Here is an 18,577-nt window from a genome sequence, read left to right on the forward strand (position 1 = left end):
TGAACGATAAGAAATCGTTCAATGTGAGTTGAAACTCTGACGACTAAAGTTGTATTGAAACACTTTTGACCCCATCCTACAGTTTTGTTTGCTATGGTCGCAGTAATTAGAAATTCTTCCTTCAAGCGGCAGGGTGTCAAGTTGGAAGATGGGTGGGTGCCTATGGTTCAGATAAAGTACTTTGAGTTGTGAATTCAACGAAAGTTTAGTAGTATCGTTATTAAAAAAAAAAAAAAAAAAAAAAAAAAAAAAAAAAAAAAAAAAAAGATGCATTTGCATGGAAAAGTCATGTGGTATGCCTTCCACGTCTGAGGCAGATACCGAAAGAGTTCGAGCTTGTTTTCAAAGCAGATCTCGAAGGCCTACAGCGAGATCTAGTCAGTAACTTCAAATGTTTTGAACAGCTGTGTGGCGCGTAATGAATAAGCGTTTACAGATGCATCCCTACCGAGTACAGTTGTTACAACTCTTTAACATTAATGATCACACGGCCTGCTAAGAATTGTCTTGTTATTTCAATAGGTGTGCAGTGACTATTTCTTGAACAAACTCAGTTTCAGTGAACTGTGTGTGATTCATCAAAAACATGTGTTTTATGGTATTTCATTTTCAAGTGTACGTTTTGTACTTCTTTCTCGAAGAAACTGACGGGAGAAATATTTCTACACATGTTTACTACGTGACTTATGCCAAAGCTTGAACATGACAAGTGAAACTTTATTTATCAAACTGGAAGGAGTTCCTTGCCACTTTCATCGCATTCCTGGAAATTACCTTAATGAGGGACTGTCACTACTGGACTGGGCGAGCTACTCACAATGATCAACATTGCAAGAGTACATTACTGCTGCAATGAAAACTGTTGATGAAGATACGTTGAAACGGACCTGGGAGAAATTAAGACTACCGAATTGATGTACGCAGAGTAACAAAGGGGGTCACATTTGAGTATTTGTAAGTTACTGTATTACAAATACTGTATTAGTATTTGTAAGTTACTGTATAACTTGGTCAGTTATAGTACTTCTGTAAAATTTTAGGAAATTTGCATAATTAATAAAAAGATATGAGTTGATATAATTCAAATCGCTTTGAAACATCCTGTATAAAATAAATTACCAGAAAGATCAAACTAACAGCAATTATAATAAAGTATGTTCAACTAAAAGCAGAAAAAAAGCACTCACCATTTCATGCTTCAAGATTTTTGCAGAATATTTCGCCTCAATCACCTGCAATTCCTCAGCAACGTACTACACCATCTACAGAAGTAAATGTTACAGTGCAGCTGAGGAAATTTTCTACTAATTGGAACGAAATATTATATTTTTAAAAGAAATGTATTTTATAACTTAGAACTTCTTTGCTCTAACAAAGCTAAAATTAATTTCAATGATCAAAAATTAGCTTATCACTTTACACATCATATAGCATTACTATTGATTAGCTCAAATAAACGAAAATAATCAAACACACTTACGTTCTCATCACTGGTATTATCAGTGCCAGACGAACTATTGCTATAAACGGACGTACCATGCATAGAGGACTGGAAGTAGATCTTGTCATCTAGTGTCGAAATTGCATCTGAGATTTCTGCCAATACAGGTTCCTTGCACTTATCTTCTGTACTAAAGTTTTCTTTCACTGATGGTTCTCCAATTACCTCATTATTATCAGCAAAAGTAGTGAATACATCGTCCACATAATTTTCTTCAAGACTGTCAGGTTTGTTAGTAGGAACAACACATACTAGTTCTACGGTGGAAGAAAGATTATTAGTTACCATGCAGTTAAGAGGACAATCATCGATTTCTGCATTAACATCCGCAAAACCACTGCCAACTTTATTGATACTACTGTCAAACTGTATGCGAGATTCTGTGTTAAAGGGAACTTCCCCATCTTCAAAATCATTCTCCTGATTTTTGAATTCGAAATTTACTATTTGATCAGAACATTGGGTTTCCATGGACTGATCTTCATCGGGATCTTGATTAATACTGGGTAAATGTGATGGAAGCACAGAAGAACTAACATTGTTACCACTTGAAGACTTACCGGAAACGTCTGCATGAACAGCAATATTATTTGAATTGGGCTCGGATAGAACTTTATACTGATTTTGTCCTAAATCACTAGCTGAACATGCTTTAACTGTCTGCATGGAGTCCAATTCGTTCTCACAGTATTCATCAAAAATACCATCAGAAGAATATGACTCCGCTTGTTCTGAAGAAAGAACCTTATGGGAACTACTACTTTCAGCAATGCAACGTAAGGAATTTGAAACATCGAATTGGCCCCTGGAATACTCTTCCTCTGATTCACGAGTACTTCGCACGTCAGTATAACCTCTACCCTCCAGAAGATTGTTTCTTTCACTGTCATCGTTGAGATCATTACTAGGGACATCCCCCGATATTCTGAAGGCAAGTTCTGATTCTATTAACTCCTGTAAACTAGTTTCATCCGAAACTGGTAGAGCGAAATTATTTAGCAAGTCTTTCGTTGAATCGTCATTGCAAATGTCATTAATTGCAGATGATGCAGATTCAAGTGAATCACCTTCCAAGCTCACAGGTTCACACACAGTTAGTCCAGACATATTTTCGTTGCTACTTACTCCCTGAGAATTTTTAGCTACGTCCGCCATATCGATCTGCAAGAAAAGCAAAGAAACAAACTATTAGAATTATGCACAAAATCATCACGAACATTTTACACAAGCAAATTCACATTAAATTCAGATCTCACAAAAGAAAGATACTTCCGCGAAGTATTTCATTTAAACGAAGAATTACTTAATCTGTTTCGCTGCAAAGCTCGACATTTAAAGAAAGGAAGAAGAAAAGAAAAAAACCTACAGTAATTCTGAAAGTGAATTATATCTATTGATGTAATGTGTCGTAGAAGCAGGGTTGTGAAAAACCCAGGGTTTTTCTAAACAGCTCAACCCAGTGGGTTTTATTGGGCACAATTGGATTTTATTAAATTTCGCACGTATATTTAAAGCCATATTCCTACTTAAAATACCAATCAGGGTGTCTACTGAATTTTCATTTTCAAATTCCAGGTTTTATCATTTTTATATATATATATATATATATATATATATATATATATATATATATATATATATATAAAGGTCTATTCAGTAGAGTGACATTTATTGTAACACGTTAATGCAATTTTATATAGTTCTTAACACAAACTGGTTATAATTAGAGAATGCATATGGCAAGTGGTGGTTTCTTTAAGTGAAAAGATGAAAAGAAAAAAACTGACTGAAATGTAGGTTCTCAAAACATTTTACACAAGAAAATGTTTAAATATCCCCTACCAGAAGGCCGGTTGAGACAAATGTGCAGTAGCTTTAAATACCCTAAAACCACTGCACTGTAGGAATACTATACAGGGGTGAACCTTCATTAAACCGACAAACTTCGGGACAGGATTCTCGACACACACACACACACACACACACAAACACAAACCCTTTAACTCTTCTCCAGGGCGCATAGTTTCCGAGCTAAAAGGTGCCGAAAGTGTGCAAAAATGAACTTCCGATGCCTATATTTCCAAAATTATCCAAAGTAGAGAGTGCTGCTTAAAATCTCACAAAGGAAATCATATGTTCAGAACAGATAAGACTTCCTTAAAGAGATATTAAGCTGTATTCTCGGTAGGTTTGGAAAGGTTGGATAGGATAGGATAGGGTTGGATAGGTTTGGAAATAGACCTCGGAAGTTCATTTTTCCACACTTTAGGCACCTTGTAGCTCCAAAACTATGTACCGTGGAGAAAAGTTAGTTTTTTTTTTTTTTTTTTTCTTGTTTCGGGCTCGGGAATCACCTCCCGAAATTTATCGGTTTAGTTAAGGTTCACCCTGTATAATAGTAAATTTCCGTCAAAAATATTATTTCAAATAAACTATTATAGTAGTAGCACGTGAGTGTTGATGAACAATGACAAAAATGGCGGGAAAATAACTTACTCACCGCTAAGTTATGGAATAAAATACCACAAGAGTATTTTACTACAAGCACTCCCCTTTAAAGTACTCTTGTTGTATTTTATGCTAAGTACTGGTAGGACTTACGGTGAGTAAGCTATTTTCCCGACATTTTTATCACCCTAGTATTAGTTTAGAAGTAAAAAGAAAATGATCATATATAATACAAATTCTTAACGCAAAATAGTCCAGATTGTTATAAAGGTTACTGCACATTCTTCTTGGATGGGGACTGGCCATCAGTTATATTTCATTTAAAAATGTATTGTAACATGAAAGTTTAAAAAACTGAAAATGTTATGGAACCACGCACATTATATGAACAAATATAGAAAACAACCTTCACAGTGAACAATTTTTGACATTTTACTTCGAGTTCAACATCCCTTTTAACTTTTTTGCCTGTTCTTCAAACGCATCTACTTCTGCTTCGGCGTCAGTTAGTATTCTTTTCTTCTTTAATTCCAACTCTTTTAGTTTCTTCTTAATATCTTTCTTGTCTCAAGCTGCTCTGTCTTCTTTTTCACTGCGGCCTTTCAGATATTCATTTCTTCTGCTTGATGTATTCCTCACATACTGGATCATACTCTGTGATATTCATATTACGTATGTCACCAGCAACACGCACAGCATCCAACACACTTCTCTGGGCAATCAAGCACTCCTCTTGGAGATTTTCAACAATGAACTCTTTCTTAATGGAGAAACTCCTTTCCACTGCTGCGTTGCTATGGAAAAGTACACATATTTTATGCATGAATGTTTTAAACGCATTGGAGACACCTTCTTTACTTAACAGATCATGGAGAAAAACGTCTAATCTGTCATTTTTGTAACTGAAATTTGACAGTTTTCATGCTGTGTCTTGGCCTGAACAAAATTTTAAATATTCCCGTTTCACCATATCAGCATTTACAGGTGTTATTTGCTCCTTCTCGACAAATGTCTCCAGGGCGAGTGGGATACGTGATTCACGAAGGGTTTCGTTGGTCAGTTTCTGGAGACAAGCAATTTGAGGCTCTTGTTACACTGTGTTTTAAAGGACATTTTAGCATAAGTTTTTTTACACAATTCTTGCAAGAATCTTCTGCATTCCTTCTTAAAGTTCAATATATCAACATCCTTCACTCCTTTAAGCGATGTAACCGCAGAAAACCCAACATCAACTAGATTAAGTGGTTTTAAGATGTCCTTATCAAAAACATCTACTGAGGTCAGTTTTTGAAAGTTTTAGCTACTTTTAAGACATCATCTTTCACGAAGAGGCTTAACAAACTACGAATTAACGTGTTTAGGTCATTCCATAGAAACGGTAGTAATGGACTGTCTGGTACTTAGTGAGGAATTCTTCTAGTTCTACAGATACGGACTGAAGAAGCCCTAATCTAGCATGCAACAGTACATCAAAGATGTGGGTTTTTACTTTAGAGAAATTTGATGTTTCAGGTGGTTTTGCTTTCACTGCATCAACATAAACTTTTAAGGTAGGAATCATAGTTATGGCACGGTTGATAACTTTAGAATTCTCCACCCACCTAATAGAACAAAATTTAAGAGGGAAAACTGCTGTTCCAGGTGCTGCCATGAAATCTGCTCTTCTTGAAGGGAAGTCCTTGAATAAATAGTACAACGCTCTCAAAAACTGTCACATTCCTACCCGCTTTGGTATGCGCAGTCTTAAAAGCCCCATTAACAACATATAAAGAGCACGTTCCTGTCTCCAAAAGCTGTAGACCTTCACAATTTTCTTCACTCAGATAGGCCTTCAAATCACTCAAATTTTAAATTAACATTGGGGCCATCAAGAGAAACCTGAAATAACTTACAAAAACTGAGACCCTTGTCCTTGAAAGTATTTATAAATGCACTTAAATCCTGGTCAGTAGCATGTCTGAGAAATACTGATGTTAAATAAGGTGTTAAAACTTTATTTTCGTCACTGTGCCAGAAACGAACTTGATTTTTCTGATTTGATTTTTCTGTGAGAGAGTGTTTAGGCTTTCGTCGTACGATACTGAAAAAAATTCACAATTTTGTAGTTCACGAAGTAACGTCTGTTGGAAATATGGACCCAATTCAAAAGTGATGACAACCTATTTTGTCTTTGCGTAACTGCATATTTTTAGTGACTTCACACTCAGGAAACATTAAAAGAAACAAATCCGTTGCACTCGCTTGGCTTCTGGCCGATGCATGGCTTGTAACTTTGTATAATGTCCAGATTATTTCTACTTTCGTCACTTGATCTTTGTTAAGATAACTTCATTACACCACTAGTTCTTGCTGGGCTTTCATTTTTCTCCTGAACAACTGGAGTAGATGATGTGCCAGTCACTGAACTGGAAGACACTGTAGAATTTTTTGTACAGGAAGGCTCCTTGTTAACATTGCTTGAGAACTTTACGATCGAACATTGTGCACTAAGAGCTTTAACAGCTATTTGATGTTTCTTTCCTTTTTCATGAGATTTCAATGATCCAGCTTCCATATTTGAAATGTCAAAATCAGTTCTGCAGAGTTTACAACCTGCTTTAAATGGATCGCTGGACTTAACCCATTTCCACTGGCCTTTCCACGAGTCCTGGAATTTAGTTTTACTTTTCCCCCATTTATATCTCTGGTTCCTGAACCAGAGATAAAAAAGGCTGAAAAATAAAATGTTAATTGTTAGTGGGTAACAGGATTTATTGCTAGACTAGTAAAATGTTAACCTAAATACAAAAAATGATTCCGTTAAGATGTAGGCAATTTTACTTTTTTCCGGTGATACATCTTTCGGCCACCGGGAATGGTGTTCACTGCGACATCCGCGGGCTTGGACTCCTGCTAAAAAGCTTCGGCACAGGAGTATGAGCGGAATGTTGTTCCAGACCTGTCTCCTACTCTTGCTACAGAAACATGTAAACCAATGTCTTCACAAAGCAGCAAATAAGCTTGATTCATACTATGCAAATAAGCAGCAACTACAGAGAAAGCTTCTGGCTAGTATGCCAGTATCCCTCAGTGTAAGACAAACTTAATAGATCATGGAATTTAACTTTTTCAATTACCTTACTCTCATCGTAGGGGACTAATTTAGCTCTTTTTGTAGTCACTGTTATTCACAACGACCATGCCAAACAAATAAAATATTCAGTCTCTTCTTGCACCCTCAACATACTTTCCAAAAATATTCACCGAATGCACTCTGCTCACGTTTGTCTGTCTTTCTCAACTACGTCTCCACTGAATAAGTTATTATTGGCTTTTAACTTATGTTGTAGTATATAACTTTCTTGCATTTTACAAAAATATACTTATTCCATACCAATCGCAAAAACAATATTTTAAAAACAATTTTAAAAAACTTTTCGGTCCCTCATCCAATTCCAGGCTATTTCCAGGTTTTCCAGGTCCAAAAGTAAATTCCAGGTTAATTTCAGGTTTTCAAGGTTTTCCAGGTCAGCAGACACCCTGCATATGAGAATTCATGTTCTATTGTGCACATGAAACTATGAAATTCTTCTCGAGGCCGCAGTGATTCACCTCTGGCGCGGGTTCCTAGTTCGATCTCAGCTTCCACCAAGTGCGCTTTGTAGTGGATCATATACCGTGTGCATTGGTTTTCTCGGGGCGCTCTCGTTTCCTTCCACTTTCGTAATGCCACCATTATCATCCATCTCATCATCAGTCTCCTTAGCTCCGGTGCATAATCATGAGAAATTGAACGAAACTTAAAAATAACACAGTAAGAAAAATGTTGCGAAATCCATGAAGCCCATACGCGTTTCGGCACTACTGACACTCGCTTATATTTTTCGGTGGGGACACTTGTTCGGAAGTGTAAAAGCTTTCCAGGCTAGCCATCCTGAATGAGATTTTCCTGGGTTTTCCTCATTCACGACAGGTAAATAGCGGGATGGTACTTAACATACACGTCAATTCTTTGTTCCTACCCTTTCCTTGGATAGTGTGATCGTCTAGGGACGTCATCCTCATACATGGGCTAACATGGCCATAGATGTCAAAAGCCCAGAAATCTAACTCACTAGAAAGAAGGAAGTACACGATTTTCTAGAGTAACAAAGAGGTGGATAATTTTACGTAATACAGAGTACGAATAAAATCCCCTCTTACGCTCAGGATTCAAATCCTTGAGCCAGCCGTCGTGATCTAAGATTCTTTTAGTTTCATCCAAAGCACGCCAGGCAAAAACTGAAATAGTACCTCAAGTTCAGGAACCAGAGATAAAAATGGTTCTATTGAATGGATGTTTATCTAAAAGAAATTTTAAAAAAGTGCTTTTTTTTAAAGAACTGAAATGTTGGAAATGGATTTTTTTCTAATTTTCAGTTGCCAGTTAGCTTTCTTACAATAGATTTTACGATTGATGGGCTTCTGTGACATACAATAATTACACTGTGCTTTACATGCTCCATCAGATAAGCAAGAAGAATTAGGGAGTTTCCCGATCTGATTGACGTTAGTATTGAGAAGATAGAGCAGCGTTTCCCAACCGGTGTGCCGCGATTGGGCTGCAAGTGTGCCGCGAGGAAATCGCAATAAAATTATTAATCATGTGTCAACCAAATTGGAAGACAAAAGAATATGAACTTTAATTTCATATTACTACGAAAAAAAATAATAATTGTAATATATTATTGTACATACATTATTGTGAAGAACCTTTTTATGCATTCTGTCCTACAGTCAGCAGAATTAAATATCTAGGAAGAAAGTGAATTGGTTGATGTGAGGAATGACTGTGGTTTGAACCTCCAGCACTCACAGCAAGACATGGCATCATCTGGATTTCTCTTCGGGGAGAATACTACAAAGGCTGTGAAAAGTTCTCATTTTCTTAACATCCTACTAAAGTGGAACAGGATTTTCTGCAATGAACACAATCAAGTGTAAGAACAGGTCACAACTGTTAACTCCGTAACACGATATGAGGCTGTGTTTATCAGCTATTCGTCCACAGTTAACGGATAGTTTACATTAATTTTGCTTCGTGAACAAACTTGTTTTGCATATTTGTGTAAATCTGTAACTTTCATATATTATCATTAAACAATTGTAACTTTCAATAGATATTATTGAAAAGTTGTTACATTACTAATATTATTGAACAATTCTAACCTTAATATATTATTTTAAAAGTTGTAACGTACATTAACCATTATAATAAATTGTAAATTTCATAATGTGTTACCTTTCTGTACATTTTTATGTTGTAAAGAACTATTTGTTATCATTGTTAGGGCCATTATTGCTTCCTTATTGTTGCAGACTATTTCGTAACTTGAAATTTTAAAATGTCATTCAGTCCTTTCGATAAAGCACAAATGTAGATAACTTATATGCATGTTTGTCATGAAAGTACTAGAAACTTGTTTGTTCGTTCGTTATTTAGTTATCTTTCTTGACGAAAGGTTGGATACAGTTTTCGAAAAAGAAAGTGAATTTTTAAAAACCTGAGTCCGATATTTCATTGCAATTGTTTTCTATTTTTAAATTAGAATGAAAAATAAACAATGATTTACCATGAGGAAAAACAGTGATCGAGCTTTCTTGTCTGTGAGAAGGAAGCCAGTAATCACAAAAATACCACTGTATTTTATATTTACAAATAATTAATAATATCTATAAGTGTGCCGCGAAAATTCAAGTTACACCAATAGTGTGCCGCAGGTTGGAAAAGGTTGGGAAACGCTGAGATAGAGGTACTAGTGTTGTAAAACTGTTTTTTTCGGTGAAGTTTTTTTTTCAATAAAAAACACCGTTCTTTTTTCCTTTTTTTTCAATTGTGTTTTTTTTTCTAGCAACTATTATTTATTGATTTATGTTGCAGATTAATGAAATAATCAACAGAACTTGAGTCGAAGCCCTCGTAACTTACAAATCGTTTGTTTCTTTGCACCTATATACTAGCAAAATTGTGTGATTATTCCTTTCGGACCCAGGTAATTTTTGGCGTTTCCCTACATTTTCAGTTAGTGACTTATTGCTCAAAAACCGTTTATTCAATTGATATGGTTAAGACCTTGTTTTTTAGAAAATGGATGTGGCTATATTTTGGTGTAAGTTACATTGCAGTCTTGCCAATGGGTGGGAAATTGAGGAAAATGTAGGGGTGAAAATTTACAAAAAATTCCCTAACCGAAATTCAAAATTTTTTGTATCTAGCACCACTGCTGCCATGTAAGTTCAAGTCACCTAAAAAAATTCTTTGGTGTGTTGACAAGGTACAGTGAAATCCTGAAGTCGCTGGCTTTCATTCAAAGAGGGAAACAAAAAATTCTCTTTCATCATACATATGAAACTTTGACACTTTTTACGCCTCAGAAGCAAAAATCAACAGATATACCGGGACTACAGCTTCTCTAATTATCATATTGAAACTTTTTATGCTGCGTTCTGTAGGCCAAAGAGGAAGCTTTCAGGTAGTGGTTCGTTTGTTTCAATGTAGCCAGCAAGAGGGAAATAACAGAGAAAAGGGAAAGTTTCCAAAATTTTCACCTAAAGTCGGGAATTAATTGTTTTATCTGGAAACGCTGCCATCAGACAGACAAAACCTATCTGAAAATAAACCTTGGTACCCCAAGAATATATCCTACAAGTATCATGGTGATATCTAACAAAGTAAGCATGAAATTTTTTTAAAAAAATCTCATTCTAGCTCAGAAATTCACCATCATCATGCCGTTTACAGAACATGGTTTATTGTAAACCTCCACTGTACTTTCTCTAATTACTCGAGTGAAACTTTTTATGGTGCGCTGTGTAGGCTAAGGACGAGGCTTTTCGACACTGCACAGTGGTCCAGAGACCCTCAAAACCTGGCCAAAATTACATGACGCAAATCTCGGAACTAGTAGTAGTGCTGGATAGGCATTGACCTTGAGCAGTCATATCGACATGGGTGTTTCAAATAATAGCTTCCAGCAGTCTGTGACTGGCGTCCAATGTAAGAGGTTGCCTGTGCACAAAACAGCAGTTGTGTATCAGCTAGAGACAACAGAGTTACCAGTGTTGTGTTATGTATGTCCTTCGTCAACTAAACAAGGGGGTCAAGATATATTATATATGCAAAGCTTATACTTGCTGTTGGTGTGCGTAGATGTGTGATGTGATTGCAGTGTCCTGTTGGAATGAGCGTTAAAGGTAAGCGTAGCAAAGGAAACAAGTATGAGTGTATTTTTGTGTTTCTAGACTTTTTTTTGGAGTGAAGCCAAGTGAAGCTCAGATGTTTCTCGTACATGTGAGCCCAATATCCTCGGAGTTAGACACTACAAACAAACCTTGCTCCATTTCGCTCGGTTGTGTAAAATCGAGGGATGTTTGTGGGAAGCTGATAGTAAACAAAAATGTACGAAGTGACTGAACAACCAGGGTAAACTGTTGTATATATGGAAATATGTTGTTCTAAAGCATTATGTCATGAGAAGTGTAAATCCGAAACCAGAAACATGCTAACAGGGTCAGTTTGTAGTTGAAGTAATGAAAATAAATGAAAATAAGGGGCGGGCGGACCCTCTGGGAGGCAAACGTTTGATATTCATTCGTTTGCTATTGTCTCATAAACGATTGATTGACTGATTGATTTTTACGTCCCGTTCAGCAGCGAGGCTATATGAGACGTGGACCTACTGATTAACGTGGAATCCGAACCACATGAGCTCCCTTCGGAAATCGAACCCGGGTCTCTCGCGCCAAAGGCGCGTTCGCTAACCGCGTAGCCACGGATGTCTCATAAACGAATAGAGATAATGAACAGTAATGTACCATGACCATAGACAGTGGCGTATTTAGGGGGGGCTTCCGGGCTTAAGACCCCCGAAATCTTACTTGCTATAGTGAAGTAAAATATATTAAATATCTTGCAGAATTTTCACATTTTCAAGCAAAGCCCTCCCCGAAAGTTAGCAAAGCCCCCCCGAAACAAAATCATATATACGCCACTGACCATAAATAATGTTAGTCGACACACAGGAGATGGAAAAAGCACCTTCAGTATTGCCATCTGTAGATATTCAGTGTTGCTAGACTAAAGGTTTTCAAAGAAAGCTGGAGTAAGGTATTGAGTAGACAAATGAAACCAACGGCATTTCATAATAGAGTATATTATACGTTGAATGTGTGTTCGACTTTGCAAATAATGCTCTCATTGCGTTTGTAATAAAATAGTTGTGACAAAAGCTATTCAAACTAGCTAAAAGCATGTACAATTGAAACGATTGGAAATTGAAACCCTAATGACGAGAAATTGTGCATAAAGGAGTAAATAGAAGACTATATGTGATGTCAGCACATATTGCCATACAAATCACAATGACAGACCTCAGCAACAGTATGTTGCGTGTATAACAGAGTTCTGACTTACAGTATTAGTAATTATGCTAATCGTAATGTGACGAACAGTATAGGTCATTAATGCTGAATGGGATTTTCTTTTCGTTTCAGACATGGCGTATCACATATCAAGACGAAAACTTGTCCACGTTTTACGAGCCACTGCAGGACGCAGGTCTGCAAAAAAGAAGCACCTTGTCACGTTCCTGAGGGAGGAAACAGCAGCGGAACTAGCAGAAGAAGCGAAACGAACTGTGAATGAGTTTTGCTACCAATTATTTCAGAAGCTCGATCAGTGCAACAGAAATTATGAAAGATTAGAAGCGGAACATGGGAAGTGGTTGAACAATGCGTTAGTGTTAGTGCTTCGACCGGACAGTGCAGCTGAGCCTGAACCTTCTTCGTCAATAGAAGGAAGGGGAAGGCCGCATACAGGCTTCGCGGCGAGCAGCGAGCGCTCGAAGCGGAGAAAGACGGAGTCATTACGATCGTCGGCAGAAAGTGGTGAGTGTCTTGTATATGCGGCTGCTATGAAATACAGAGAGGAGGGTGAGTTGGAAAAGACCAAACTGCTGCATTAAATGGAAAAATCACCAACCAGGGCCGCCAAAATGAGGAGGGCTTGGACGGAGTCACAAAAGACAACTGCAAAGTGTTATACCGCGGACGAAGCTCTGGCTTTGCTCCTTGAAGGAAATCTGACACGCCATCAGTACCAGCTGCTGCGAAACGGCGCAAAGAAATTATGTGATATATATCCTGCATATAATCATGTGCTTGACGCAAAAAAAAACAAAAAAAAAACGGTGCTACCCGGAAGTGATCGACGTTACCGAGTCCCAGGCGGAGGTGTCCCTGCAATCGCTGCTAGATCACACAGCTGAACGAATTGTACAAACACAGGAGCCTGTGCTAGAAAGAATTCCAGCAAAATATAGTATGTCACTTCAGCTCATCACCAAATGGGGATGCGATGATACTACTGGACACGCTGAATACAAACAAGTTGCACAAGAGGAGGGCTTTACAGACACTGACATTGTGTTCACGTCAATTGTACAATCCGCGGCAAAAAACCTGCAACATGAGCATATAAGTTTATTGTGAAATCACTAAGTCTTTTGCTCCAAAATAAGTGTGCACGGGAGGAGGCCGAGGTTTATCCTGGCGTGATTCGTTCCACTTAGACGTTATGTTCATTCCCTGTGCTGTTAGGCGTAGTTTCGCAATAAACTTACATCCTCATGTTGCAGGTTTTTTGCCGCGGATTGTACCAATTCAAATGTTCTATGAAAGGAAGAGATTACGAGTCGTAGTGTGGCAGAATCAGCGGCCATCATCCCCGAGATTCTGCCGGCCCATAAGGTTGCAGTTTAAGAAGGAAACAACTGAACTGATACGACAAGAATTTGAATGTATTCAGGGACAAATACGAGAACTGACGCCTAGCCAAATCACCATCGCAGGAAAGGTATTTGAGGTCACACACAGCCTGCATTTCACAATGGTTGACGGCAAAGTCTGTAACGCGATTACGCACACAAAATCAGCACAGACCTGCTATGTGTGTGGCGCAACGCCAAAGGAGATGAACACATTGACAAAGGGCCCTAAGCAAGTAAAACCTGACAATCTTGGCTTCGGACTGTCTCCTCTTCATACGTGGATCCGTTTTATGGAGTGACTGCTTCATGTTGCATACCGCTTGGATCTTCGAAGTTGTCAAATTCGTAAAGAACACAAACCGATCATGAAGAAGAAGCAAGCCGACATTCAAAAGGCCATGAAGGCCCAGCTAGGGCTGATCATCGATGAACCAAGGCAAGGCGGAAGCGGTACTTCAAATGACGGAAACACTGCCCGTCGTTTCTTTCAACATCCCGATAAGGTTGCATTCATAACAGGTCTGAACCGGGATCTTATCGAGAAGTGTGCTGTGTTGCTTCACGCTTTATCTTGTGGGCTGGAGATAGATCCACGTAAATTTGATGCTTGGTCAAATGATATACTGGAACTGTACCTTCAACACTATTCGTGGTTCTACATGCCCGCTTCAGTGCATAAAGTTCTTATTCATGGATCCACAATTATCAGTCGTTGCATATTACCGATTGGGCAGATGTCCGAAGAGGCCCAGGAGGCCCGAAACAAGCATATCAAACAGTACAGGGAACATCATTCTCGTAAGTGCACACGAGGAGACACGTTGCGAGATGTATTTCTGCGACTCCTGGTCACAAGTGATCCCAAAATCTCGACGCTTCGCGAACCCATGACAGAAGCATAGGAAAAAGCAACTGTCTCCAGCTGTACTCATGCTTTTGAAAGATATAGAGGCTCCGCACGCACAGTCTTCTGATGATCAGTCCGAATAACTGTGTTAAAGACTATTAACTGCCTATCGGTCACGTTGGTTATTGTTCTGAACAAAATACTTGTTTTGTATGTACACCTTGTCTCAAAAAGGTTGAGCGCATTCTTTACTGGTGTTTTGAGGCAATAATTTTCTAAGTCCAGCTTCGGGTATCTTCGGGAAAAAGTAAGCCAGGTTCGAACCTCCAAGCCAGCCTTTGCAATCGGGAAAAAGTTTGCAGATGTGTTTTTCTTCTTTTAAATATAATAAGACTTGTTACCAAGTGTTTAAAAAAGCAACATTGATTGAAATACTTAATGATATTTCGAAACCTTTTATTAATGTCATCACATGCTTGTTTGTCATTTAGCTCTCCATACGTAATGGAACATTTAAATACGTTAAAGAATCTTTCCATACGTAAAAGAATGCTCAAAGTTAAGAAATAGAACATAATTATCGCCTGAGTACTAAAATAAAAGTCAAAGTAGAACAGAAACGGCGTTTGTAATGGATATGAATGTCATAATTATCTTGAGATCCGTTATACATCGCTAGAAGCATAATTCTAGAAGTCATTGTGTTAGCTCATTGGTAAGCTGTCGGATTTCAAATCATAAGGTTGTGAGTTCGAATCCCGACTAGGTTAATCCTTTTTTTAAATTATATTTTCCGCAATGCATGAAAAATTATATAAAATAATTACATTAGAATACATAAGTTGTGTGTATATAACATAATCATTGCAGAACATAGTAATTATTATGTTTAAAATATAACATCTGAGATAATTTTCACAGTAAGTCGTTATTATATATGAGGATGTAAATACAAGTTAAGAAACTCGTTGAATAGCAATAAATAAATCATGTAGTGTATTTATTTGCAGCTATTTGTCATATAGAGGGTAATTCTCAACATTCATAATACAGAATGTCATTTATGTTCTTGAAAATAAACAGAGAATCCAAAGTCGGAACGCTTGCAAAAAAAATTCATGAACCCCAAAGGTCACGTGAGCAGACTGGAATTGTCCTTATGAAGCATGCCACAGCAGAAAGTCTTTACATAGATTTTCAATTCAATTCCTGATATATGCTTTTGCAATGTGGAAGTGGTGATGCCTTGAGTCGCCCTCTCTCGCTCGCTCACTCTCTATTTATACAGTATATAAAAGTGGATTTGTGTGTGTATTTCAACATAATTCTGATATATCTAGAGCAATTTTAGCTATATTTCTTACAGTCTGGAAAAAGAGTACTGTCGGGATACATATCAAAAATGCTAGAAACGGGTCGATATTAGTATCGAATCCATAGTTTCGTGGTCGCTTAGGTGAATAGTTCTACTTTCAATTCAAGTCCAATTAAGCTCCCATTAGCACCCAGGGTGGTTACGTAGCGACATAAAGATATCGAAATCATTCGATATTAGAATCGAATCGTAAGTTTTCAGCGCCGCTAACAGTGCAGCATTTCCCATTAGTCCACATTAGTCCACATTTCACATTAGTCCCATTGCCTAGAGGGCAACATATTTGCAGAGTGCAAAGTTTAAAACTTGAATAATATTTTAATTTTTTCCGTATGAAAAAGTTAAAAATCAAGAGCAAATATACTATTTCACGAACAATCCTCTTTTTACTATTCTAATATGTTTAATAATAGCGTAAGAAACCTAATAGTAATTCAGAAAATGTTTCACAGTTGTTATTTTTTGTTACATAGTTGTAGCTGTAGCATGTAGTGAGTGGAATTTAACTGTAATAAATTCACTAATTAACCATATTCGAATTAAGTTTTATTTTTAAGTTCGGGATGAAGGGGCGGAGAAATATGTAGTTATTGGGGGCACCGAGCTTTTCTATATTTTGCTTTCAAGATCTCCATTTTTCTTTTGTCATTTGTTCCTAATAAAAAAAAGTTCAGTCACTTTTGGATTGTCATCGGATAGTAGGAGTTGGATTTTGGGATGCAGCCTGTGAGATTCTAGAAGAGCTAACTGCTTGAAAAAATATTTTTGAATCATCTGTAACATATGAAATAAGGATATGTATCATAAAAAATTGAAAGTAACTATGTCTGCGTAATCATCACGGTCAAATTGCAAAGTCAAATGAATTGACGTTTGGTATATAATCAGGCTCCAATCCCAACTGGAAAGTTATCATACGCGTGTCACTTTCATTATAATACATATCCTTAGGGGGAGTAGAAGTCCGAATTTTTGCGAAAAATTTAGTATCTCACAAGCCGTTCAACTGAGAGCTGAAATTCAGCATATAACTCTTTATTAAAAATAAAGAGAGTATGTCCTGGCATTTTTAAAAATTGTCTTTTATGAGCGGGGGGATGGGGGTGCATTTTCTATATATTGGAAATTGGTAGTGGGTTGATTTGTAAAAATAATCGAAAACGATTGATATTAGTTGAGAAACAAATTGAGTAATGCAAACTAAAGTTCTTTTTGAATTTTATACCCACTGCTTTCTATTTATAATTGCTGAAGCTGGTGTTTAATATATGGAGCGTTCCGAGCATAAGGCAATCAAGCCATGAAGTTAGAGAAAAATGGCCATAAAATTTGTATTCTAAACTTAATTACATGGGCATTTTCAATTAGTACGGCATGCTTAATTATATAGAAAATTAGTTTCCCTCTCTCTCTCTCTGTTTTTTTTACGTTGGTCTACTTTTCCTTGATTTGAAACTTTCAAATTTCACCCTATTTTCTACTGAAATGTGTCTAAGGCAACAAAGAAATAACTATATATGATAAATTTAAATTCATTTTAATTCGGAAGATGAGAAACACTGCCATTATATATCGTAAAGGTCAGACCCACCAGTATTGTAACAGAGAAGTGCTTGAGCCATTAACGGTAGAAATTCAAACTCCGATAAGTGATAATTTCACAGACTTGTTTTATTACAAGTGTAACCTCTTTAGTCAATGGAGAGGAGGACGTGGGTCATCGGTCAGAGTTGCTGTCGATGGGTTTTGGTGGGTCGGAGTTGGTCGCAATGGTTCAGAGTGGTTCATAGTTGGTTGGTCAGAGTGGATCACGATGGTTGATGGGTCAGAGTGGGCCAATGGGGCATTTGGGTGATGGGTGATAGTGGGTCATGATGGATCGTGGATCAAATTTTCATTGACCCACACTATCTCTGGTTAAAATTGTACTAAAGATAAGAGGCACCGAAAATGCATGTCCGCTATTATGCTCAAATTTTGCGCATGGATAGTACTCCACCAGGAAGCAATAAATCTGAAACGGTTCACGGTATCACCTTCTAGAACTCGAGATGTAGGGGTTTGATTGGCTAAATTAAGACGTCAATGATTTATCCTTCAACAACCAAGCTTTTTATGATCGTTTCCGTGGGGAAGTCAGAAGAACATGTGCCTAGTAATCGAAATATTGATAGTTCGCGTCCACCCTGGGGTATTTGTTTTGTTTTTTTGATTCACCTAAATATAAACAAATCACACATATAGGCATTTTAACATATTTTGGGAGAGTAATTTTGTGGTTCGTTGTCGTTTCATCGCGTCTCTGCCGCTGGTAGTAAAGTTTTCAAAATGGAACTTGGGCCACCACGGATTGTCGCTGCGGGGCCACCAATTTCTGGCGAGAGGTCAATAGTTGACCATCTGTAGTCCACCGACGCTTACAGCTTAGAGTAATGAACGATGTCTTTGCCTTGTAGAGTTCATGACTACCGACGTCGGCAGTCAACTAGCTTTTAGTATTCCTTTACTAACCATCTATTGTTCATGTTTGTACACGGTGTTGTCATAATAATAATAATAATAATAATAATTATTATTATTATTATTATTATTATTATTTGTAGTAATAGTAGTATAATAGA

The 18,577-nt window shown here is 37.3% G+C and overlaps 1 protein-coding gene across 49 annotated transcripts in view; it reads right to left on the reverse strand.

The window, feature by feature from the left end:
- The window catches only part of LOC145686312 (uncharacterized), a 955,404-nt gene that overhangs the window by 839,449 nt on the left and 97,378 nt on the right, over nt 1-18,577 (reverse strand). For 48 of the 49 annotated variants that reach the window (XM_081759464.1, XM_081759467.1, XM_081759462.1 and 45 more), the window contains exon 2: nt 1,481-2,662. In XM_081759464.1, the coding sequence (XP_081615590.1) occupies nt 1,481-2,656 (1,176 nt within the window). In that variant the 5' untranslated portion in view covers nt 2,657-2,662. The remainder of the gene's footprint in view (nt 1-1,480; nt 2,663-18,577) is intronic. The other variant, XM_081759513.1, reaches the window with a different exon arrangement.

The sequence above is a fragment of the Thermobia domestica genome, chromosome 5, assembly GCF_964235325.1.
Source record: "Thermobia domestica chromosome 5, izTheDome1.hap1.1, whole genome shotgun sequence".
Classification (NCBI taxonomy): domain Eukaryota; kingdom Metazoa; phylum Arthropoda; class Insecta; order Zygentoma; family Lepismatidae; genus Thermobia; species Thermobia domestica.